Here is a 27,043-nt window from a genome sequence, read left to right as displayed (position 1 = left end):
CCAGAATTTGAACTAAAGAGTCTGACTCTAGAGCCCATTCTCTGGGCAGTTTTGCTGCACTGCAGGTAAATGTCAGTGATAGAACTAAAACTTACGTCTGCTAAATCCTGGTTCCGCCACCTACTGGGATATATATATCCTGAATACCAATTCATAAATTATTCATTACTTGGTTCTAAGTACTACTTTGGAACCTCTCTCTGTTCCTAAATAATCCATTTTCATCTTTTTAGCAGCTAAATAATTTGAAAGGTATAACTTATGAAAGTCAACTACATACAAGCTGATTTCTATGGCTGCAGTTCTGAAAATAATTTCTCATATAAAATGATGAAAATCCAGGGTAATAAGCGGCAAGTTCAATCAGAATAGAAGCTTTCAGATGATGATTTAAGTGGTTTAGTCTTTGATACAGTTATACATTTTGACCCCTGCAGATGACAACCATCTTTGCCAATTTCCAACCCAATGGTTCACACAAGGGAAAATTACCAGTCTTGGCAAGAGGCAAAGTAGTTTCATCTAATTTATGGCACTTACAATAGGCTGAAGTTTGGACAGGTATCCCGTGGCTAAAAAAATTCTTTGAAAGATTTAAAAAGACCGGTAATTCTTTCCTGATCCGCTAATGTGGTGCCGACCACTTTGCTGTCTATGAGTTTAGAAAACCCTGTTCCCAAGATACTAGCTGGTTTTATAGTAGGAGGGAGAATTGATTGCCTTGCAGTAAACAGGAAAAGAGCTTAAGTGGAAAGTAAAACTTGGGAGCTAAATAAAAGATGACTCCTGAGTTCTTCACTTCAGCTCGGACAGACTTACAGGACTGCCGCAGTGCTCAGAGCCGTCTCCTGCTCTTCCCGGAATCTCTCGTTTTGGACTGTTCATGTTGCACTCGGCCTCCTTGACCAGAAAGAGCTGTTCATCCAAAGCCTCCTTCTGCAGCTGCAGTTTCTGTACATAGCCGGTTTGGGTCTCCAGTTCCTTTTCCAGGGAAAAGATGATCCTGTCCTTGGCTTTAATCTCATCCATCTGAATTAAACGACACCCAGGACATTTTATTTAACAATGCTGTAAAAAAAATGCATTTTTACAATGGTATGAGTTTAACTTCTTTCTGCTGATTGATACGGAAAAAAAATCACAACTGTGACAAGTACATTGAATTTATGAATATGACAAGGCAGTACGGTACAATGAAAGGCTCTCTTAGGCTAATTAGGTGCCAAGGAGAACAACCTTTTCTCTCTGGTATATCCTGTGTAGATGTTTTAATTGAATAATATTGTTTGAAATGGTCCAGGTTGGTTGGAGTTAGAAAAGAAAGGTTGACCTTAAAATGAGTCATTTGTTTTACTAAATACAGATACTCAATACTCCACTGCAGTATTTCCCAGGACAATCCTTGATATCCCCTCCTGTTTAGAGGAATAGCCTTTGAGTTCACCTTAAACAGCAGCAGCCGCTATGAATTGGTCATTTTTTACTGAAGAAGCTTCAGCTTTTGCAGGAGCCTAGTCATTTCCTAAGGTCAATAGGTTTGCATTGAGGTGGTGAATTTGCAGCGAATTCAGGAGAGGATTTGGAACATGGTTCATGTTATGTGGCTCTTTCCATTCTTTTCCACATGTCAGAGCAAATAGCTCTTAGCAAGCATTTTACCATTACTGTCAAAACCATGGTTGGGACAGCAGGAATGGAAAACACCTGGTAATATGAGCCACTGTTGCCCCTCCTACACCTGTGGGATATAATTATTGATCCCAACACTCACTTCTGTTAAGCCTGGGCTTGATCTCAGAATTACGTGCCAACTGAAGGCCATAAACATTCAATACCAATTGATCAGAGTTTCATTGGACTGAAAAATTTTTGCCACTCCTGGTGAGGACTAGTTAAGTTAATGTCTGTAAACAATTTTTGAGGGGAGCACAGCCATCGGGTGAAACCTTTCTTCTCATTTCATTATATTTCATGAGAATATTCAAAATGGGGATAGGATAGAGACATTTAATAAAATTGTATTATACTGTCTCATTTATAATAGATGACTTTGTACAAATCTTTCTTTACTGTGAGAAATTGTTAAATAGTCCCATTTTTCCACATATAAGTATCTGTGAGCTGTTGCCTCCTAGTCACATGATTACATTTTAGATCAATTTTGGAAGGATGCTGGGCTAAACTCTGCATGGCCCTATGATATCATCTGATAACTGTGTGAGTATTCAAACACTGTCCTGCTAATTTGGGAATGAAAGCACTGCCTTTATTTTTCTATCTCCTTGTAGAAATTTGAATCCTGTGTTATTCTTAACTGAATGGTACATTCATTTGTTAGACCTGTCATCGATGATGTCATTTACAATTTACCATAGTTCCACACCTGCATGCTCCTAGCTGGTTCTGATGTACCCTACCTAAACGAACGTACTGGAAATTATTCCATTACTGCCAATATAATCATCTTCATCATCACCATCATCATAACTAAAATTTACTAATCTTTACTACATTCAAGGCACTATACTCAAAGCTTTATATACCTTATCTCCTTTTATGACAATTCTATTATGTAAGTTCTGTTATCACCACTTTACAGATGACAACTGAGCACCCACAGGGTTAAAAACTTTGCCATGGGCCTATGGCTCCTAAGTGGTGAAGCGCAATTTTAAATTCAGTCTTCTGACTCCAGAGCCCATTCTAATAGGCACTATGCAATATTGACCCCAACATCATACTTCCAGCGTTTTCCAAAGTAGTTTTCCAGTAGTAACTGGATATTCAAAGTAGAATGTCCAGGGGCGCCTGGGTGGCGCAGTCGGTTAAGCGTCCAACTTCAGCCAGGTCACGATCTCGCGGTCCGTGAGTTCGAGCCCCGCGTCAGGCTCTGGGCTGATGGCTCGGAGCCTGGAGCCTGTTTCCGATTCTGTGTCTCCCTCTCTCTCTGCCCCTCCCCCGTTCATGCTCTGTCTCTCTCTGTCCCAAAAATAAATAAACGTTGAAAAAAAAAAAATTAAAAAAAAAAACAAAAACAAAAACAACAAAGTAGAATGTCCAGTAATTAGTGCCGATGAGTCTCTACTGCATAGTGGTTGTAAGCATGGGCTTTGGTTTCAGAACACTGAAAATCCTTCCACAGTTCTAGTTCTTAGATGGGGAGGGGTACATACCAGAATTCCCTGGGGAAATTTTCTACACAGAAGGGCTCCCATTTCCCTCCTTTCCAGTTCCAAAAATGGAGCTGGGTGCAGGAGTAGTGACAAGACAAGAAAAAGAAAAAGCTGAAGACAAGTGCATCTGTACTACTGAAAAAGTTTCCCATGATTCTCTGTTTGCACCCAGTTTTTTAACCACTCCTCAGGTAGCTTAGATTTTACACTCTTACTAAGAGAGACTGTGTGTCTACTTTAGTAGTATGCTGGTAAAATCAAGTCACAGAAAGAAACTACAGACCAACAGGTGGATATACTCAGAGAGTTTATATCCAAAACCATCAACAAACACAAATATTTGATGTACAACACCCTTTTCATCTACCCACCTGCTAACTCCAGAGTTCACAGTGCTGGTTCTTTCTTCATCAGCCGTTGTCATTTCAAAAACCAAAGGCAGGGCAGAGACCAATATTTCTGCACTGTGTTTGGTCTTTATTGTCAACCAGGGCAATAGAATGAATTGCAGATAAAGAATTTGGAAAGTGTGGAAAAGGCAACAATTTACAGTCACACCGTATTGCAGTACAAAGAAAATTACACATTTATCTTTTTAAAATGTTCTATGATAACCACTTTTACCTAAAATTGAAATCCTAGAGATATAATCCAAGGAATATAATTGGATTCTTAAAAAAATAATTGCTTAGAACCAGCAGATACAGAAAGTGTAGATTTCCTAAGAAAATATTACTGTTATTATTTTTAAAGATCTTATTTTTGAGTAATCTCTACCCCCAACATGGGGTATAAGTCACAACACTGAGATCAAGAGTCGCATGCTCTACCGACTGAGCCTGCCAGGTTCCCAGAAAATACTACTTTTAGAGAAGCATCAAGTACATTCTAATAGGTGAGGGTTAATTTGATAAGATATAACTAAAGCTAAACATTCTGAGTATAAATGCATGTAAATGTGTCTTCTAAAACAATTGAATGTGGTCAACCTTGGCTTTCACATAATACTTTGTTGTTATTTTATGTATAGTGAGAGACCAATGTGGCTTTTGGTGATACGTATTAAAAAGAAAGATCTGGGGCACCTGGGGGGCTCAGCTGGTTAAGTGTCCGACTTCAGCTCAGGTCATGATCTCACGGTTCATGGATATGAGCCCCTCACTGGGCTCTCGGCTGTCAGCACACAGCCTGCTTCAGATCCTCTGTCCCTCTCTCTCTGTCCCTCCCCTGCTCACTCTCTCTCTCAAAAATAAATAAACATTTAAAAAAAGAGAAAAAAGATCTAACTCTGTAGGCTTTGAAATAAGTCTTAGAAATTGGCAATAGCAAATAAACTACTTAGGAATGACATCCAGTTTAAAAATTATAAGGGCTCCTGCTTAGAATGGCCCTTATTTATTTTGGGAAAGAAGATCTATTTTAAAAATGACTAGGGATCTTATAGCTCTATTTCTTGCTTTCAGACACAGTCCCTAGAAAGAACACAGGTGAATCATTCAGGAAGCTCTCAGTGGCTGCCATTTTCAGATGGCAAAGAAACTTAAAAAGCCATAGAAACTTTCCCTACCCCTTTAAAAACCCAGTAACATTTTATAAATGGAACGCCTGCAAAACATGTCGATTTTAGAAGAGTTCATAAGTTAGAATATTTTTATAGACATTCGAGAAAACAGGAATCATTGAACAGACACTCTCCATACATGTGCGGCTGGAAGAATCCAGTTTTTAGGAGAAAGGTGATTCCAGTGTCTTTTACATTTTACAGTTCCAATTTTGGCCTGGGCCTATCTGTTTATCTACCTACCTGCCTACCTATCGACCCATCTTGTGTTTTGGGTAGAGCACTCGACAAGGGGTGGGCACTCATGAGAGACACCTGGAAAAGCGCGCCCGCGGCGCTCTGACACCTGCCAAGACAATGTGCCCCCGACGCACTGCACTGGGTTACTAACCAGCCTCCGAATATCCCGCTCTGACTCCCACTTGATCTTCGAGATGGCTTCCTGGTGGGACTGATGCTCGCTCCTTAGGTCCCCAGCCTTTATTTTATCCGCTTGGATCATATTGCTGAGAGCCTCGTCCACCTGCTTCTTGGCAGTTTTCAGGTCCGCAATTTCCTGTAGGAGCTTAAGGCGCTCCGCGTCAAACAGTTTCCGGGCCTCCTCCCGGGCCTCGATGGTGAGCGCTGTCCGTACTTTGTCGCTGCTGCCGTCCCGGAGAGCACACAGGGCCGACTTGAGCCTCTGGATCTCCCCATCCCGCAGCTTCACTGTCCTTGACATTTCTTGCTCGTGCTGCTTGATGAGATTCTCCCGCACGGCCTGCAGCTCCTTCATCTTCTCCTCGTGGAGCTTGGCTTTGAGTTCCGTCACCAGGACCGTGTGCTTGCGCTGCTCCAGCTCACGGATCCTCTTTGCTTCTTGAGTCTTCTCTCGCTCAAGCTTAGACACCTGAAGGCAGAGAGGTCAAATGATGAAACGGGAGGAGCCTTCAAGGAAAGCATCTCTAGCTCGGGCCCTCTGGGCTCCTAACCCCTCATCGCTTCCTCCCAGCCGCGGTGTCCTCTGAGGGAAGGGAACCGAAGGGCCCAAAGAGGGAAATACAGCGCAGGTTGAGGAGGAAATACCTGGGGATGCTGTATTACTTTGTGCGGCAGTATCTGATGTTCCTCGGCCTTACTGTCCCATGTGTGGTCTGCAGACAGCCAGCACAGGCATCGCCCAGAAGCTTGTCAGAGATGCGCGATCTGGGGCTCCTCCTTCCCAGACCTCTAATCGGGACGTGCATTTTAACAAGTCCCCAGGTGACCGCATGCACATTAAAATTAGGACACGGAGCTATAATGGTTTTCACCTTGGTGGGGAGGAGTTCAAAACAGACCACCTGCACACATTTTCAGGCTACACATTCCCGGCCAGGTGCAAGCTGATTAAATGTGGGCATCTTAGGACTGTTCAATATTACGATCAGATTTGTAAAATGGTGCCCAAAGTGATATTACAAAACATTTCCCCCCTTTTCCCCCTTCCTTTTTGTCTGAGGCACTGGGGGAGGTAAAAAATAAAGACAGTTGATACATTCTGAACATCATGTTTCCTTCTGTGACAACTTAGTTCTACCCCCAGACATTATACATACACACACACACCAGCCAAAAACAGTGCAGATCACTGGGCTGTCTCTGCCAAAGGGGTCTGGTGTCCGGAACTTTCTGCATGGTCCACAGATGTCCCTTTGTGCCCTTCTCTACCTCCACTCTTCTCCCTCTCCTGCTCCCCCAACAACCAACCTGCCAAGCAGTTTAATAACTATTCCTTCCAGCCTTTAGACCTTTCAGGTACTTTGGTTGAACAAAATCTTCTGTGTTTTGTTACATTTGTAACGATAACATAGGTCTTCTTGTAGATTAGCCATGGCACTACCTTAATCTGGTGTGTGAGTCTGGCTCTGATTCAGTAGATCAGGGTGGGGGCCTGGCATTTGTAGCTTGAAAAAGCCTCTTAGCAAATGTTCCTTATTTTTGTCCTCCCCCTGACCCCCACATCTCTGCTGCCTATCTTTGTCTCTCTGCCTCTGCCGTGTACCCAAAGAATCTCTCTCTCCTCTCTCTCTCTCTCTCTCTCTCTCTCTCACAATAAACTAGAAAAAGGGAAGAATTAGGCAACCCCTGGAGTAATATCTGGTTCAGTGGAATTGGGTCTCTGCCATTTGTAAAATTGGAACTTTTCGTGAAATAATTGTGAAGAGTCTCTCCAGCTGAAAAATGTTGAGATTCAAACTCCTCATTCAGACTACTGTAATTATAATACAAGCGTGTGAGATTTTACTTACCTTAACAGTTTACCTACCTTTGGCTAGAGCAGGATTTTCTAAGTCCACCTGGCAATTTATGAATATTTTATTTTAAAGGCACAGCAGTTATTCCCACGTTGGTTATTCTAAAAGAACTCAGGGCAAGGAGACGTGGCAAAATAAACAGCCAGGCATCCTTAAATGGCTGTCTTTTGATCTTGCTTCCAACTCAGGCCAAGGTCCCTTGCTGGATGCGTTTTTATTAAATATGCTCTAGAGCTGTGCTATCCAGTCTGGGGACTACTAGCCACACCAAGTGCTTGAAATGCCCCAGGTCTGAATTGAGACTTGCTCTAAGTGAAAATACACACCAAATTTTGAAGTCTTAGTGTAAGACAAAGAATGTAGAAGTCTTAGTAATCGTTTTTATATAGATTAGATATTGAAATAGTATTTTGGATAAATTGCGTTACATAAAGTATCTTATTAAAACGAGGGGCGCCTGGGTGGCTCAGTTGGTTAAGTGACCGACTTGTGATTTTGGCTCAGGTCACGATCTCGAGGTTCGTGAGATGGAGCCCGGTGTCTGGCTCTGCACTGGCAGCACAAAACCTGCTTGGGATTCTCTCTCCCTCTCTCTCTGCCCCTCCCATGCATGTGTGCACGCGTGCTCTATGTCTCTGTCTCAAAATAAATATTAAAAAAAAAAACAATGATTCCTTTTATGTTTTATAATTGTGGTTACAAGAAATTTAAAAATTATATACATGGCTTGCATTTGTGGATCCCATTATATTTCTCCTGGACAGCTTTGGTCTAGGGTTCTTGGTGTGTTGAATGAATGAACCTGGCTTTCCCCACGCTGCTTGGTGACACTTCTCTTAGTAAAGCCCAAGTCTGACGTGATCTATGTACTTGCTCAAAAATCACCCAGGGCTCCTTTATGTTGTAGAATGGAACCCCTACACCTCAGCTTTGCCTTTCAGGCTCTCAGAATATTTGGCTGGGTGCCTGGGTGGCTCAGTCAGTTGAGCAGCTGACTTCTGCTCAGGTCATGATCTCATGGCTCGTGAGTTCCAGCCCCACATCGGGCTTTTTGCTGACAGCTCAGTGTCTGGAGCCTGCTCGGATTCTGTCTCCCTCTCTCTGCCCCTCCCCCACTCGTGCTCCGACTCTCTCTCTCAAAAGATGAATAAACATTTAAAAAAAAGTGAAAAAAAAGATTCGGCTGGACCTCCAGCTCCCATTTCTGCTTCCTGCTGTACCTCTCCTCACCTGTCCCATACTACAGGCATGATTAAGGGGGATTATGCTCTTTCCTGCACATGCCCTGAATCTCTGTACCCATGTGCCTATGGTTTTCTCTTCCTGACCTGCCCTTCCCTCAGCTCTCTTGGGGATCCTATCATCACTCGTGGCCAGCTAGATGTCACCTTCTCCAGTCATACCACCCCGACTGCCCAGGACAAACCTCATTTCTCCTGCTTATGTCTTTTCAGTGCACTTGGCTAATACCCCCTTACTGCTCCTTTCTGCATTTTTCTTTATACTATGGGTATCGTTTTTTGCATGCTTATCTGTCTTCACCACCTCTTCTCCTGCTCCTACTCCAGACTGCAAACTGCTCGAAAGCTGCCAACAAGCCTTGTTCATCTTTGTCTACCCAGTGGTTGCCAGCACAACACATAATAAAGAGCCTGAGAGTGTGTGTGCAATTAAAGAATGTATGCCAGTATGTTTCCCTGGCTAGCCCTCTAACCAGAGGCAAGAATAATACATCCTGTCATATGGTTTAGAGAACACAGACTTGTAGGGTTTCTTGGAGCAACCGCTCATCCATCACTTCCCTGCATAAAACAATCAAAGAAACAAATAAACAAAAGACCATCACATATAAGAATGCCTGTCTTCTGCTTGATAATTCTCTCAGTGCTTCAATAAGGACAACCTAAACCTTACTCCCCATTTTTCTAGAATAAACTCAAGTGACTAGACTATGGGTAGATAAACCACAGCCCATGAGACAAATAATTTCTTGCCTCTATTTTTGTGAATAAAGTTTTACTGGAACACAGTCATGCTCTTGCCACAATGGAGTTCAGCGGTCTCAGAGAGACTGGTCTGCAAAGCCAAAAATCTGTACTATTTTGCCCTCTATAGAAAAAGCTTCCTGATTTCTCTTCTAATAATGCAGTTTTTGTGAAAAAAGAGGGCTTATTTTTCATTGATTTAGAAACTCTGATAATTTACCCTGCACTTGAAGTTAACTTTACTTCAAGTGATAAGAAATTAGTTACCTTCAATTTCAGCAGGTTGTACTTACGTTAGGCCTTTGGAACATCTTGACTATAAAGGCTGGCAGGTAGCAACTTACTTAACGGAAATTTTAGCAGTTCTTTTGAGAACAAAAAATAACTAGTAAAAAGGGACAAAGGATAAGTAATTCTGGGTTTGCATTTTTATTTAACAATCTGCTATATCTAAGGAAGTTGCTTTATCCCTCTGAGGATCTTTGGTTATGCTTACAACTTACCCATAACAGGATTATTTTGTGGGTTAAATTAGATAATGCTTGGGAAAGTACCTTGAACTGTAAAGTACTATGAAAAGGAGGGTAATATTACTGACTATAAGAGGAGATATCCAGGACCTAAAATTATTTATGTCAAACTCTCTGCAGGGGTCTTAGATTATTTCACATTGTGATTCTGTCATTTCCCTCAAATTATAAACACTGATCCTTTGTGTGTAGATTGGAGATGAATAAAAAAGAAAAAAAATGAAAATATAGGTATACAGAAAATATATTCCAACCTGAAGAAAAAAACAAACACTGGCCTTCTTGTCCATCACTTAAAGGAATCCATAGAACTCAAAGAAAATTCAAAGGCATTGATTGATTACATTTGACATTTTTCATGTCTGCTTATTTGGTTGCCATAGAAACTGGCATTTTTGCAGAATTTCTAGGTATGACTTGTTTTTCTAAGCTTGGGAGAAGTGTTTGACTATGAAGGAGACACAAAGGATGTGATTGACATTTGGGAGGGAAAAAAAAGCCACTTAAAATTTTTGTAGTAAAATAATTTTCTGAAAATTATTTGCAGCTCAGATTGTACTGGTAAGAAAATGGACTTTACCATCTTAATGTAAATGGTACCCAAAGAGAGAAAAGACTACTCCTGAGTAACAATGAAAAATATAAAGATAATACTTGAAGTAGAAAAAAAAAAATACTTGGAAGAAGAAAGAATCCATTTTGATAAGTGGAAATATTTCAGACAAAAATTTCCACTGTATCACATGATAGCATTTATTGGAGGTTTACTGTGAGTTTGGCACCTTCCCAAAGGCTTTACACACACCACCATGTTTACCCTCAGCAGCTCTGTGATGTAGGTAACGTCTGTGTCACCTGAACGTCATATGAGAAGTGTGAGGACTGGTCTCTGTACAAACAGAGTGTGAAGAAGACTGTGGAGAGACCAGTGTGGGCCAGGAGGCGGGTCTGGGTCAGGTCCTGGACCTGCCTGCTCACTTTGAAACCTCCAGCAAGCTCTTTACCAACCCCAGCCTCAGTTTTCTCATAAGTAAACTGGGATTGGGGGCCTCATTCTCATATGGTTGTGAGGGCTGACTTAGATAATGTTTCAAAAGACCTTTGCAAAGGCTGGAACACCTGGGAGATTAATAATTATCAATAGTTAAATAGTACAGTGTTAATTTTGACAGATATTGTACATATTAATACTATTATATCATGCAATGCTATATTAATACCATAATATCATGCAATGCTATATTAATACCAACAAGATAAATATAAAAACCCATATTACCAGGCTAAGACTAACATTACTATTATATTAAGACTGTAATAACTATTTTCCTAACAGATACAGATGTTCAAAGGTAAAACTGGCCTCCTAGGGATGTCTTGAGTTCCCTAGTATTAGCAGCATCTACTCTTAACTTGGAAGAAACTCAGATTATGTGTGTGCAGGAGTGGGGGGTGGGGTGAGACAGGACAAGGGGCTGAGCAGTGAGCAGGGCTCTGAAAGATACAGAGGTTTTATGGAAGAGAACAAATCCCTAGGAAAATGTAATCTTACTGAGAAGAGCTGACACTGTGACAGAAGGAAGAACATTTATGACTATCCCACAATGGTCTCGCATTGTATCTTCCGTTCTAGTCTGGCCTTTGAAAAATGCCAGTGTAAATTCTGCCAAGATAAAGATGGTGATGTTTGAGCTTTGACGTGACCTTAGAAATCTAGGTTTAAAAATTGGATGGCCTTGTCCAAGATAAGGAAGTTGAGAGGTTATCAAGGCAAGACAAGCTAATGTTAAGCTTTGGTGTGGATTATCTGCCCTGGATGTTCCAGGAGATCGAAACTCACAGTAAGCAGGCAGGGGGTCTCCCAGGCACTAAGTACCACTCAGTCAGGAGATGAGAAGGAGGGAAAAGCTCCCACTATCACAAGGGTGCTTATAAGGGCAATTTTATACGACTGGGAAGGTACAAAGGCTTCTATTGTTGCATTTCTTACTTTTAGACATTTAACACTTCCTGAAAACAAAACAAAAAGTGCATAAGGCAAGAAATACTGCCTCCCAAATTGGGGCCTTGAATGTGGAGGCTCCCTAGCAGTCACCTGAGGACAAGGGTTGGCTGATTTTCTGGGAGTCCTAGAGGCAACAAGATACTCAGTATTACCCAGGTCATCCGGGAATTCCCATTTTGGCTCCTTCCTCCACTTGCTGTGTCATTGGGAGCACATCAGTTAAGTGAGTTAAGAACTCATTTTCTTTTTCAGAGAAATTGGAATAGTAATTACACCTTGCCCTCCTCCCAGGCTCGCTGGGAGGTCTGAAAGTGTTCTGCAGTCTGAGGGCTGTTCCAGTTGTGCAAACTCCTGTCTGGAGCTGACTCCTCCAGACCCTGCAACCCAGGCCTGCTGCTTTGCTGCCTCCAGCGTAGAGCCCTGTTCTCTGCTACCTGGGCCTCCAAGCCCTCTGTCACTGTGCCCTCGGGGTTCACTGGAGCTGTAGGCTGCCTCTGAGGAAAAGTAGGAAGCCCTAGGGAATTGGTGAGTGGATTTCACATCTCACAGCAATCCCCTGTGAGCTCACACCCTGGGCAGTGGATCATGGCCTCACGCTGTCCACAGGAGAGACAAACAGAGGAAAACACCGAAGCCTAATGGCTCAGAGGGCTGGTCCAAAAAAGGGACAGACCTGGATGGAAATCCTTTCTCTGCTCAAGCCTCGGGCTTTCTACCTAAATAAATAAATTTATGCCAGGGGGTTGTTGGGAAAGTTTCTAAAAGGCAACATGAGAATGTTCTCAACAAGTAGCAGTGAGCACCTCCTTCATGCCAGGCAGTACTCAAATCACTGAAGGCATCTTCCCTAGGGGGTACCTTAAGCACACATGGTCTCTTACCCATGAGAAGCTTACATTATACTGAGAGTGAGGGAGTCAGCAGGCGATACATAAGCAGAACATGATACCTTCAGACAGTACAGAGTTCTATGACACAGGTACAGCAGGGTGATGTGACAGAGTAAATGGATGTAGGGGAAGAGGCATCACCTAGACCAGGGGGCCAGGGGACGTCTGACCCCTGAGGATCCTGAGAGCTATCTCCATGCAGGAAGAGCTGGAGCACACAGTTGCCTTCCCTGACGTATCCCTACCATTCTGGAAGGACTGTAGCGACTCTATGCTGTCCACAATCCGCTCATTTTATAGACATGAATGTGCAGGCTCAGAAATGACAAGGACATACAGCACAGAGGCCTCACTTTCTGTTCCCTCCTACCCACCACAGGGGCCTCCCCGGTTCCATCTTCTCAGTCATTATGCTTGGAGTTCAGTCAAAACGACCGACTTACCTGAACTGTTATTCCTATCAGTGCTTGGCAACTCTTGTAGACAAATTTCTACTAACTAGATGTTGACTGTGTCTAGTATTTTTGTTTCATTTCCCCGCAGTGGAAACGCAGACATCTATGGGGGAAGGGTTCATCTACTCCCACCCCCAACACTTTGTTTCTTCACTTGTAATTTGCATAATAGTGTAGAACAAACTTCTGCCATTCTTTCTTTCTTTGCTAAAGGTTTCCATTTTTTTCCGGACCTTTAAATTTTTTTAAGCTTATTTATTTATTTGGAGAGAGGGGCAGACAGAATCTCCGCACTGTCATCGCAGAGCCCAATGCAGGACTCAAAATCACGAACCATGAGATCGTGACTTGAGCAAAAACCAAGAGTCAGACACTTAACCAACTGAGCCACCCAGGTGCCCCAGATCTTCCCTTTTTTTAATATATTAAATACAGTTTATTGTCAAATTGGTTTCCATACAACACCTAGTACTCATCCCAACAGGTGCCCTCCTCAATGCCCATCACCCACTTTCCCCTCTCCCCCAACCCCCATCAACCCTTCAGTTTGTTCTCAGAATTTAAGACCATGGGGGAGGGGAAGGGAGAAAAAAAGTTACCTTCTTATTTTTTAAGAGCATAGGTTCTGTAAGACATGGAAATAACCTAAGTCCATCAATGGATGAATGGATAAAGAAAGTGTGTGTATACACACATTATATAAAGTACATATACACAATAAAATATCATTAAGCCACTAAAAAGAAGGCAATCTTGCCATTAGCAAGAACACAGTTGGACCCTGAGAGTATTATGCTAAGTGAAATAAGTCAGAGACAGAAAAACAAACACTATGTGATCTCACTTGTATGAGGAATCTAAAAACCTTGAACCCATAGATATAGAGAACAGATTGCTGGGTGTCAGAGGCTGGGGGTTACAGGTGGGAGAAATGGGTAAAGGCGGTTAAAAGGGAAAAACTCCTAATTATAAGATGAATAAGATCTGGGAATATAACGTACAGCATGGTGGGTATAATTAACAAGACTGTACTGCATATTTGAAACTTTTGAAGACAGAAGGGCACCTGGGTGACTCAGTTGGTTAAATGTCCAACTCTTGATTTCAGCTGAAGTCATGATCTCACAGTTTGTGGGGTGGAGCCCCACGTCAGGATTTTAGCTGACAGCGTGGAGCCTGCTTGGGATTCTCTCTCTCTCCCCCCCCTCCTCTTTTGTGCCTGCAGACTCTCTTTCTCTCTCTCTCTCAAAATAAATAAATAAACTTTTAAAAAAGATATAGAACATTTAAAAACAAGAAAGTTGTGAAGAGAGGAGATCTTAAAAGTTCTCATCACAAGAAAAAATATTTTGTAACTATGTGAGGTGACGGATGTTGAGTAAACTTCTTGTTGTAATCATTCTTTAATATATACATATGTCAAATCATTATGTCGTACACCTAAAATGAATACAATGTGATATATCAGTTATAGCTCAATAAAGCTGGGGAAAATGTATCAGAAAAGAAAATAAGAGAATAGACTTTGGAGGAGACGCAAAGGGAGTGGAAGAACCAGTTCTGCCACCTAGTAACAATGTGACTCCGGGTAAATTATGTTACTTCACTGAGCCTCAGTTTCCTCATCTGTAATATGGGGATAACAACAATGCCCACCTACACTGGAATCATAATAATGAACATGCTTGACACAAACTCACTATTCAAGACCAACATACCCACACACAGCCGTATGAAGTAGACACTGCTATTCTCCCATTTGACAGAGGAGGAAAAGGAAACACAGAGGGATTTTAAAACCTCCTCAGGGTCACCCAGGTGCTAAGTGAGAGAGGTGCAGTGATGTCAGGATGAAATGTGCTTATTACAGTGTGTGACAGATAGTACACGTTCACATTCAATAATGTGTAGCTATTTATATAATCAGTTTAAAACATTCATGACTCTGTCTGCAGTGTGTTCTGTAAATGTCAGTGGGAAGATGTGTCTTTCTGGAAAAATGAGTACTGCTCCATCATTCCAAAGGTTTCCCCTCTTTACCTTGCCCATTTCTCAGTAGCTGAATTGTGATTTTATCATGATAGCCTAGGAGCCAAACTGAGAGGATGAGTTCCATCTTGGCATTGTCTATATTCTCTCTCTTAAAGCCTGGGCCTTTAGGGGCGCCTGGGTGGCGCAGTCGGTTAAGCGTCCGACTTCAGCCAGGTCACGATCTCGCGGTCCGTGAGTTCGAGCCCCGCGTCAGGCTCTGGGCTGATGGCTCAGAGCCTGGAGCCTGTTTCCAATTCTGTGTCTCCCTCTCTCTCTGCCCCTCCCCCATTCATGCTCTGTCTCTCTCTGTCCCAAAAATAAATAAACGTTGGAAAAAAAAAAAAAAAAAAAAAAGCCTGGGCCTTTGGAAACACAATCATATTTATTTTAATAAAACTGCTTTATAACTTGCTTGCCCTCTAAATTCCCTTTGCTCTTTGGGGAAGGCTGCTGACAGGCGATGGGGCTTTGTTTTAGTCCCTGTGCTGGGACTGTAATTAACTGCCACAGAGAGGGAAACTGGGGGCAGCCAGCAGAGAGAAGGATAAGGGCAGTGCTTTTCTACATGAGGCTGGCTTCCAGGCTCTTGTCAGAGGAAGGGGAGGTTACATTTGATCTGCTGGCTTAGATACCAGTGCCAGGCCCTGAATAAACAGGTAGCCCTGTCCACGCTCAAGACTTCCCCCTTTTAAAAGACTTGAATGTGTGCAAAATTGGCAGTGGTAGGGTCTGCAGGACCTCTGCCTTTTGAAACCTCAGGAGTCTGCTCTCCGTAAATCAGTGTCAGTTTATGGCTACCGGTCTCCAGATGGACAGGCTTCTCCCATGAATGGAGTTTGTCATCCTGTCATTACTACAATTAAAGGAGTCGGCCTCCCTTGAAACGTTATGCTGCCCCAGGGAAAGTTAAAACTGGTGAAATGTTCATAGACTGTCAGACCTGGAAGGAATCTTATAGAGTGGTATGTTTGCCAACAAGAAGGCAGAGAGCCACCTCCACGGGGACTGCCTGGACGGTCTGCTAGAGGTATAAGTCCTGGCCCTCACCATGCCTGCTTTATCAGAAGCTTTGCACTGTGGGCCCAGAGATCTCAATTTTTAATGAGTTCCCCCAGGTTATTCTAATGCACAGTGATGCTTGAGAGACAAAGATATGCAGAAACACATTCAGTCATCTGAATTACGGGTCAAGGTATTGAGACACTTAAATTTGTCCCCGAGGAGAGATAAACACAAGGCCTTGGTCTACTGACTCTCAAATGAGTGTTTCTGTTTTGTTTTATTCTCTTTGTTTTTATGATATCACGTCCCTTTTAGTTTCATGGAAAAAAGCTTCCTTCACAAATTTTACAATGGGGCCTGGTTATCCAAGGTTAAGCCTTAGCAGAGACAGGAGGCAAGGGGCTTTGGCAGATCCAAGCTTTATTATTGCTGAAACCAGGAGAATACATATTTGGGAAAATAAATAATTTTAAAAATTGTTTAAGCTTATTTATTTTGAGAGAGAGAGAGAGAGCAAGAGCAGGAGAGGGGCAGACAGAGAGGCAGGGAGAGAGAATCCCAAGCAGGGTCCACACTGTGGACACAGAGCCCGATGTAAGGCTCGAACCCATGACCTGGTGGAAGTCAAGAGTTGGATGCTTAACTGACTGAGCCACCCAGGTGGCCCAATAATTAATTTTTTTAATGTTTATTCATTATTTTTGAGACAGGGACAGAGTGTGAGCAGGGGAGGGACAAGAGAGAGGAAGACACAGAATTTGAAGCAGGCTCCAGGCTCCGAGTTGTCAACACAGAGCCAACCACAGGGCTCTAACTCACAAACCGTGAGATCATGACCTGAGCTGAAGGTAGACACTCAACCAACTGAGCCACCCAGGCACCCCAATAATTAAAATTTAATAGCAATGTCAAGGAAGAAGATATAGATAAAAAAGAATAAGGATATTGATTTTTGATCTATAGCTAGATCAGGAACATCTATTTGTGTTACTATAGAAAGAGTTATCTACATAGGGCAACTTTAAGCTGGCAGTTGCCTGGTTTGGAGGGAGCAAAATGTCTCCTGTATGTCGGATATTTGAAAATACTTTCCTGTCTGTGACCCTATTTGATATCTGCACCACTCTGGAGAGATAAGTGTTAGCATATCCAGCTAAGAGATGAGATTCAGAGGAGTGAAGAGACTTTCCTAAATTGAGTTAGCAACTGACTCAGGTACAGAGGTATTAGAAAGAATATTACTATGAATAATTTTTTAGGAGTATACCAGGTGCCTGGCATCTCTCTGAGCGTGTGATACGAATTTTCTCATCCAATCATCATAACCGCTTTACATACTTGCCTAATTGGAGCCTCAGCAGAGCTCTTGAGATAGTAGGATGTTGCTGACGAAGCTAAGGTATAAGGAATGAATCACCCTTCATTCGTTCCTCTGCTCAGTCGACAAACCCAGGCTAAGCTTTTCAGTTCTAGACACTTATTTAGGTTCTGGGGATAGAGGTCAGGTAGGACTCTGCTTTCTTGGGAGATTACACTGGACAGCAGAAATAAGCACTAAACAAGTAAATAGATAAATACAGAAATCACTATTAAATGAATCAAAATAGGCTATGGAAGTAACTGGGCATGAGAAGTGTACTATCTTAGAGACTGTGACAGATGGGAGGTACCAGAGCTGACATAGGAAAGAGGTACACAGCTGCCTGGGGGCAAAGGGGCAAAGGCCCTAAATGTGATCAGTGGATATTTTGATCCAGCAAAGAGGATAGAACAGAGTCATCTGGGGTAAAGTACTGTGAGATTCCTCATCGAGGGGCGGAAGAGATATCCTGTAGTGGTAGGGAAAACCCTTTGGCTTTGAGAAAGGTAAGAAGCCGCTGAAGGGTTTGAGAAGAAGAGTGACCAGATAGGATCTATTTTAGAAAGGCTGTCCTGTGCCATACCGGGAAGAACCCATAGAGGGCAGGGCGGAGCTCGCCCAGGATAGGACAACTAAGAAGTGGTGGGAGGGAGTGGGGGTGGATGTCGTCTCAATGATTATACCTGGTTTCCTGAACCAGGCTTCCTGAGGAGGCAGAGATCAGTCTCATGAGCATGTTATTTTCACCTTCTGTGAATCCTGTGCTCGAGTCCTGCCACACACACACACACAAGAGAATCTCCATAAATACAGGGGTCGTTGCTCTTCTCAGAAAATGGCAGAGAGGAGCCACTGGGGTGGGCCAGCAGGCAGAGCTGGGCCAGAGCCGCTCTCCAGGCTGTGGCCCCAAGGGGCCTCACTCACCTTGGACTTCTCCTGATGCAGCTCTATCTGGATGTCGGTGAGCTTGGTTCTGAGGTCTTCATTGGCAGCTTGAAGGGCGACGATGAGTGCTTCGGGCTTCTCGCCCTTATTTCGCCCTTTCTTGGACATTGTTCCTTTCTAAAGGGAGTCTGCTGCTTTTTAATTCCTTTCAAACAGGTGCTGCCATGTTACTGCTTCTTCTCCTGGGGGCGATGTTTCAGCATCTACTGCGTGGTGCTCCTTGGTAAGGTCTCCTCAGCCGCTGCCCTGGAAGCCCTGATTAGAGGCAGAGACAGCGGTTACTGCTGTGGCAGAGACCTGGGAGAGGTGCGAGGTGGTGTCTCTCAGCCTGAGCAACATGTAGGAGCCTCCTCCTGAGGGATCCTGTCCCCAGATCCTCCCATCCACCTTGCACATAAATTTAGAGCGATCTTTCCAAAGATCTGGTCTGGTCATGTAAATGCCCTGCTCAAAATCCTCCAAAGACCTATGACTATTTGAGTGTATCTTTCCTATCTTGGAGTGCTCTTTATGTCTTTCAGCTCAGGTTCTCTTTCCCTCTCTCTCTGCCTCTACCCTGCTAGCACTCACTCATGCCACACACACACTCCCTCTCCCTCAAATAAAATGTAAAAAAATTAAAAAAAAAAATAAGCACTAGTTCTTTCAGAAGTATAGACAAGGACTTCTCCCTCCAGTGGGGTGAGTAAGGAGTTTCCTTGAAGAAGGTGGCACTGGCCTGGAATTTGAGGAGTAGGATGTTAATGGATTTGGAAACAGGTGAAGCATCCTGAGCAAAAGAAATGGCAGGTGCTGATATACAACAAAAACAAACAAACAAACAACTACAGTAACTATTTTGTGGGGAAAAAATGGGGGCCTGATCCATTAGGCAGAGTATGGTTGATGGGCACTAATACTGGACAGGGTGCCTGGAAATGACAGATTGTGGGATATCTGGAACATCAACCTTAAAATTTTGGAATCTTACATTTTTAGTAAGCAATGGAAGCCATTGAAGTTTGTGGCAGGTGGATACCCTAACAGGGAAATGCTTTGGTGTAGTCATTCTGATGGCAAAGTGGGGAGAAAATGCAGGTAGGGAGACTAGATAGAAGGCTACCGAACTTTCCAAGGTGAAGGATGATGAAGTCCTAAACAGACCAGTAGCAAGAAGAGAGTGAAAAAGAGGGATGTGTCTTGATCTACAAATTCTTAAATGCTTCGCAGGAACGGGATCAGAAAAACATGGGTATGAAACTGTTAAAGTCAATGGGAAAAACATGGCAAGATACTAGAGAAAGTTTGTCGCAAAACCTTTTTGAAAATTGGGTATTGTGTACACGGAGGTGCTTCAGTCCACAACTATGGGGAATTCCTACTGGTCACCCATATGTTCTGGCAGCTGCTGCTCTCTCAAGGCCCATGGTATACAGCCTGGAGGATCATGCTGGGATCCTGGGCTTCCTGCCATTTCTACGTGAGCACTGGGGCCCTGCCCTTTGCAGTGTGACCCTAGGGAAAGGGCTAGGGAGAGGTTAGGAGGTAAGGAGGACCAGTCTGTCTCCAGAAGTCATGGAACTATCCACCATTTTCCACCCTAATCTGGATGCTGGCGTCGTTCTTCATGCTTATTTTGCAAATGTTGCCAAAGTATTTAAGTGTACAGGTGGGAGATGTCTAAGAGGCCACCATTCTTTGCTTTTAGAGTTGAAATGAATTTAACAAGCTTTTATTGGATTTTTATGACAAACACTGCTAGGCACAAAGCTAAATGAGACAGTATTTAACTTCAAGAAGGTGCTAGGCGAGTAAACTCACACATGTATGTTAACAGGTTTCTCTTCCTCTAGCTGATCTCTAAATATTGCTGGTCCCCAGGGTTCCCCAAAGTTATCTCCTCTGGTCCCACCTATAGAGTAATGACTCCCCATTTTATATCCATAGCCCTGACCGTTCCCCAAATCCTGACTCACATATTCAACATCTTACTTACCAATTCTACCGGGATATTTGACTGGCCTATCAAACCTAACCTAAAACATGGATGTTTTTATTACTAGTCCCTCACAGCCTTATTCCCTCCAGGCTTCCCATATCAATAAATGCACCACGACAGGCCCAGTTGTTCAGATCTAAGCTTAGAAGCCATCCTTTTTTCTTGTATCCATCATTTCTCTTCTCTAGTCCACCGATGGTCCTGTTTGTGTTTCCTATAAAATATGGCTCCCTTTGGTCAACTTCTCTTAAACCCCTATGGTGCTGCCAGAACACAAAAAAAGGAGGAATTTGAGGAAAGCTTCATAGTCACTTCATAGCCTCATGGTCTTCCTGGATGAAATAAGGCTTTCCTTTTCTTCTTTTTAATATTTATTTATTTTTGAGAGAGAGAGAGAGAGCGTGCATGCATACGAGTGGGGGAGGGGCGGGGGGGGTGGAGAGAGGATCTGAAGCGGGCTCTGTACTCCCAAACTGCGCTCAAACTCATAAACTGCAAGATCATGACCTGAGCTGAAGTTGGATGGTTAACCAACACCAGAGATACAGAAATGGCAGAGAAAGAGCTTGAGAAGTACTTGGAGTCACAAATTTGCCAGATGTATTTAGAGAAGGTTGTGACCTGGGAGAAGACAAACGGGGGTTAGATCACACAGGTTCCTGCATGATCAGTGGTTAGATATCATTGCCAATGATTCGATTTCATTATGTAGAAATGAAACAGTTGAATAGAAGTGTAATAATAAAAGCTTATACTGACTGACTGCTATGAGCTCGACATTGGACTAAGCACTTAACATACTGCTTTCATTTCATCCTCACTAAAATTAGGGGGAAATGATTCACAGAAAGATTAAGTAACTTGCCTAAAATGCCTGAGTTCATAGCTGATGGGGCCTTCATGCAAGACTGGGACCCAGGCTTTGATGTCCTGGGCTGCACTGCCTCATTTTAGAGGCATTTTAGAGAGGTAGCTCATTTTGCATTTTAGAGAGGTAGCTCGGGAAGTGTGAGGGAAGGTGAGTTCCTAGGAAGAGAGAGACTAGAGGCAGGAAATTAAGTTGCTTCACTGCTTCACTGGTCGGGGCAGACGTAATACAGCCCTGAACCTACCCATGGCCACGGGGATGAAAAATGATGTGGCAACTCTGACACATGGAGACTTTGATGGATTCATGTCTTGCTTTTAAACTTTATTAGTGGTTTGAACATTCTTCTCTGCCATTGTAAATAACGAGTACCAGCGTTGTGGTATTGCTCGCAACAATAATGTGCAATGCCATGGTCACAGTTTACATTTTAATTTATAATCCTTTCTCCCAAATATAACATTATGTGCTTGACTTCATGATTTTTTTGTCTGACAATTATTTTGAGTTTAGTCCCATAAAGGCTAAGGAAAAGAAAAGGGTTACAAAATTTGAAACATGTTCAGGACAGAAAAAAGCATCACAGAAAGTTAGCAATAGAATCAACTTATGGATAAGTTGATCCTTTATTCATAAGGATGGTCCCGTACATCCCGTACATCCACCTAGTGAAGGGGAACTTTCTGGAGTCTTTTCCAGTTGTGACGAGGATCTGGAAATCTCATGATTCTCGAGTATAATTTTACTACAATGCTTCTGTCACTTTGTGCTGCATTTCCCCCCTTTTGGACAGCTTTACTGAGATACAATTCACATAAACAATGTACACTTTTAAAGTGTATTACTTCAGTGGTTTTAGCATATTTGCAATATTGTGCAATCATCGCCGCAATGAATTTCAGAATTTTTTATCACACCCAAAAGAAACCCTATACCCGTAAGCAGTCATAGCTTATTCCTCACCAAACTCTCCCAGCCCTAGGCGATCACTAATCTATTTTTTTCTCTTTATGGATTTGCCTATTCTGAACATTTTGGAAATTATTTCTTTTATCTTTTTTATGTAGATTTCACACACAGCACAGAGCCCAATGTGAGGTGTGAACTCACAAACCCTGAGATCAAGACCTGAGCTGAGATCAAGAGTTGTGCACTTAACCAACTGAGCCACCCAGACGCCCCTATTCTGAACATTGTGTATTAAACAGAATTATATGATATTTGCCTAGCTTCTTCCACTATAGCATAATATTTTCAAGGTTCACTCACATTGTAACATGTGCAGATATTTCATTTCATTGCTGAGTAATATTCCCCCGTATGGCTAAAACTGCATTTCATTTACCCAGTCATCAGTTGATGGACACTCGTACTGCCTTTGCTTAAGTGGCCTGAGGACAGCCCTCCAGAGAAGCTGTCAGCCTTGTAAAGGGATGCCATCCCTGAAAGAAGTGTGCTGGAGAGCATAAAGGAATGCTTTAAGGTGTCACTGCATGCAGATGGAATGTTTCTGGACCACCCTAGGAGTCTTTGTCAATGACAGTGTCCAACACAGCAGATGACCTGGAGGAGGAATGGAAGCCTTATTCAATTAAGCCCCAATCCTCTTAAAGATATCAGGTAATTAAGAGATAACCTCTGAGGAATCCTTGTATTTTAAAACAAGGATCGTTGTTTAAGAATAATCAAACGTTGTTTGAGAAGAGAATATAAAGTATTATGGCATTGGAGTGTTGGACGATTATACAGAAAAAAATGTAAGTGATAGTCTCAACATAGTTCATGACACATGAGAGTTGCCACTTACTGAGTGCTTTCTATTTCTACTATTGGCTAAGGTTGTATAAACAAAATAGTTTGTTAAGCGCTGTCCTCAAGAAGCTTAAATTGAGTAAGAATGATGGAAGACGTGGAAAAAATAGTAATTCAAATGTCACACTTACGGAAAGACTCTAATACGAAAAAAAGCTGTTCTTATTCTTGGTTCTAAACAATCTCATTTAGGCACTGGCACAAAACCCAAGAGAGAGAAAGCAAGGAGAGAAGGGAGTGACATGAACATGAGCAGAGGAGGCCTTTTTGCTTCCTCACCCTGGTTTCTCCTTGCACACCCCTTCTGGAGACTGTAAATAGGATGCTGCTTTTGGAATTATCTTGAGATCATCTACTTTCAGGTGTAGCCCTTTTATGTCTTTTACTGTTTAAGGAACATCAAGCAGTTATTTTTAGAACAAAATGTCCAGGTTTAAAAATTCTCATTCAGCATTATTCTCTTTTAAAGACATCCACACTTTAAGATTTTAAAAAATCAAGAAATTTAAAAAGGAACCCCCATGCACTATTTGTGGGAATGCAAACTGGTGTAGCCACTGTGGAAAACAGTATGGAGGTTCCTCAAAAAGTTAAAAATAGAATTACCCTATGATCCAGTAATTCCACTGGGCATTTACCCGAAGAATATGAAAACACTAATTTGAAAAGATACATGCACCCTTATGTTTATTGCAGCATTCTTTAGAATAGCCAAATTACGGAAGCAGCCCAAGTATCCATCAATGGATGAATGGACAAAGACGATGTGGAATAAAAGGATAGTGGAATAAAATATCCCTTGAATATTTATCCAAAGGAATAAAAGAATAAAACCTTGTCATTTGTGACAACATGGATGGTCTAAAAGGTATGACTCATATGTGAAATTTCACTCATGTGAATCTTAAGAAAGAAAACAGAGACAAACCAAAAAAAAAAAAAACAACTCTTAACTATAGAGAACAAACTGATGGTTACCAGAGGGGGGATGGGTGAGGGATTGGGTAAAATAGGTGATGCAGATTAAGAATACACTTATCAAGGAGCGCCTGGGTGGCTTAGTCCGTTGGGCATCCAACTTTGGGTCATGTCACGATCTCGTTGTTCGTGAGTTTGAGCCCTGCTTTGGACTCTGCTGACAGCTCAGAGCCTGCAGCCGGATTCTGTGTCTCCCTCTCTCTCTCTGACCCTTCCCCACTAGCGCGCGCTCTCTCTCTCCCTCTCTCTCTCAAAAAATGAATAAACATTAAAAAGTTTTTAATTAAAAAAAGGAATACACTTATCAAAAATAAAAAAAGAAAGGGGTGCCTGGGTGGCTCATTCACTTAAGCGTCCAATTTCAGCTCAGGTCATGATCTCATGGTCTGTGAGTTTGAGCCCCGTATCAGGCTCTGTGCTGACGGCTCAGAGCCTGGAGCCTGCTTCAGAGTCTGTGTCTCCTTTTCTCTCTCTGCCCCTCCCCTGCTTATGCTCTATCTATCTCTCTCTCTCAAAAATAAATAAATATTAAAAGAAATTTAAAAAAGAGTACACTTATCATGAAGACCTCCGAGTAATATATAGAATGGTTGAAATCGCTACATTACACACCTAAAACTAATACAACACTGTATGTCAACTATATGGGAATGTTTTTAAAAAACAAGAAATTAGAAATGTTTATTAGTTTATAAATATTTAAGTATGATGAATCTATGCTATTGATCATAGAATATAATTCTGGTTGCATAGTCTGTCCAAGAAAGTAAAAATATCCTAGATATTCTGATATTTTAATGTCCAACTACACTGTCTACTTGCTCTCACATCCTAGGATACCACACGATTCTTTGTCAGGAGCATGGCCCCATATTTGGTCAAGAAAATGTGGCCACTATTTATGGAGCACTGTTCTTGTCTAGTCATAGATGTTAAAAAATCTAAGCATCAGTTCTATCCTCCAATGGCTTCCAACCTATAAAAGGAGACAAACGTCTGTAAAGAGAAAACAAATTCTAGAAAGCAGTGAATGCTATAGTTGGTACATGTTGTGGGAGTAGCTTAGTTTGGACTGAGGAAGATGAAGAATTGATAGAGAAGGTGTCATGTGAGCTGAGTCTAAATGATGTCGTGTAGCTTATTGGGTTCTTACTCTGTGCTGGGCACTGTGCTATGGTACACTAACATTAGGTACATTAACTCACTGAACTGTTCCAATCCACCCTTTCAGATATTGACTCTTACTCTTTCTTAGGCAGGAACTGAGGATCAGAGAGGTTAATTAACTTGAGAAAAATTACACAGCTAAGAAATGGCAGAGCTGCAACTCAAATATGCCATCTGTCCATCTCCAAAGCTTCTTAACACTTTCATTACCACTGTCCTGAAAGTCAGGCAGGATTCAGCTCTGACTGTGCATAGGCTAAAGAGGTGGGCAGAAGTGTGCCATTGTCAACTGGGGGCTTACAAAAAAGAATGGTAGGATGTAGTGGTTAAGAGATTAGAATCTGAAATCAGAAAAAGTGGCTTTGAATCAACCTTCCTAGCTGGATCTTCTTGAGAAGCTATTTAAACTCTCCAAGCTTTTGTTTCTTTACTGTAAAATGGGGAAAGGGATACATCAACTTCACTGAGCTCCTGCAAGGAGTAAATAAGCTAAAGTGTGTCAAATAATTAGGCAAATTATTATTACCATCATTACCATGGTTATTCTCTTTCTAGGAGCTAACTATCCACTAAAAGCCAGTTTAGATTTTAAGAGAAGAAGAAACATATTTGTCACCTATTCACGTTAAACAGACAGGCCAGGAAAAGCACAGAGATCCCTGGGAAGACTAATGGAATTCATGTTTATGCTTTTGGGGAAATGGGACCTCCATTGGCAGGATCAGTATTCCCAGGAGTCTTGGCTTTGCAGTTGGTTTTGCCCTAAGCTATAGGCTGGATAAAGTCATTATTAATCTTGGAGGTTCCAATAAGGTTGTTGCCTCTGAGTCATAATTTGCAAAGCAACTGTAATATAAAAGGGCTGACGTTCCTAAATGTGAAGCTAAAGGCTCCCACACTTCTCTGGGATTAATATTTGAGTATATCCACTCTACAAAGCCATGGTAGTTTGTTTCAGCCATTCCCACCTTTTTCCTAAAGACGATGCTCTGAGTCCAATGTTATTAGTATTTAAAACGAACAAATTAAACTGCTTACTTGATGCCTGGTGATCTGCAGACACGTATTAGCACTTCTTAAACCTTTCTGTATGCAGGAAACAAGTCTCACTGTGCATCCATGAACTTGACACAGCGATTTAATATAAAGGACAAGGGGGTGCTGTTTAAATTTTTTTTTTTCAACGCTTTTATTTTATTTTTGGGACAGAGAGAGACAGAGCATGAACGGGGGAGGGGCAGAGAGAGAGAGGGAGACACAGAATCGGAAACAGGCTCCAGGCTCTGAGCCATCAGCCCAGAGCCCGACGCGGGGCTCGAACTCCCGGACCGCGAGATCGTGACCTGGCTGAAGTCGGACACTTAACCGACTGCGCCACCCAGGCGCCCCAAGGGGGTGCTGTTTAAATCAGTCCGACACTGGAGTCCTAGTTTCCCTATATAAAAGGGATGTGGTGGTGTGGCCATGGCATCAAAAGACTTTTTACGCATTACACATCTGTTAGAAGAAAATGAATCTGAAAGGCTGACATTCAGCATAGTAGCGATTATGCATCTTCAAGATTGTAGGGGTACCGGGCATGTATGTCTTTTTATGTTTGTTTTTTCTCTCTCTCCTAGTCTTCCACTGAAATGCCCTCTTTATCACCTAATAATATTAGCAATCATTATTATCATAAAGTATTTAAAGTTAACGTGTTTTCATATTAATGAAATGCTTTTTTCCTATTAATGAATGCTAAATAAAACCCAAAACTTATTAGTCCTGAAAGATGTGTTTTTTAGATCTCAGGTTCAAAAATTTACATCAGAAATATACTTCATAAAATGTAGAATAAGAGAGAGATTTTAGCACACATATAAGAGATATCTAACCTCTTTAAGGGGGCTTGTCAGGAAGGTTTGGTAGAAGTGATGTCAAATTTGGGATCCAAACCAGGTAGGATTCATCCAGAAATGCTCTATTCTGCAAACCCTTGGCTTTGCTCATGCATGCCTTTCCCTTTCTCAAAATCCTGGTGATCTCCC

At 42.2% G+C, this 27,043-nt stretch overlaps 1 protein-coding gene across 4 annotated transcripts in view; it reads right to left on the bottom strand.

Annotated features, from left to right (window-relative positions):
- Positions 1-27,043, bottom strand: part of JAKMIP2 (janus kinase and microtubule interacting protein 2) — a 182,626-nt gene that overhangs the window by 55,610 nt on the left and 99,973 nt on the right. For all 4 annotated transcript variants that reach the window (XM_086701061.1, XM_025923462.2, XM_086701051.1 and 1 more), the window contains exons 2-4: positions 18,193-18,468; positions 5,126-5,623; positions 820-1,029 (exon numbers count right to left, since the gene is read on the bottom strand). In XM_086701061.1, the coding sequence (XP_086557187.1) occupies positions 820-1,029; positions 5,126-5,623; positions 18,193-18,321 (837 nt within the window). In that variant the 5' untranslated portion in view covers positions 18,322-18,468. The remainder of the gene's footprint in view (positions 1-819; positions 1,030-5,125; positions 5,624-18,192; positions 18,469-27,043) is intronic.

The sequence above is a fragment of the Puma concolor genome, chromosome A1 (assembly GCF_028749965.1).
Source record: "Puma concolor isolate L17-30 chromosome A1, mPumCon1.1.hap2, whole genome shotgun sequence".
NCBI classification, from domain to species: domain Eukaryota; kingdom Metazoa; phylum Chordata; class Mammalia; order Carnivora; family Felidae; genus Puma; species Puma concolor.
The sequence above is the reverse complement of the archived record's forward strand: the minus strand, read 5'-3'. Positions and strand labels throughout refer to the sequence as shown.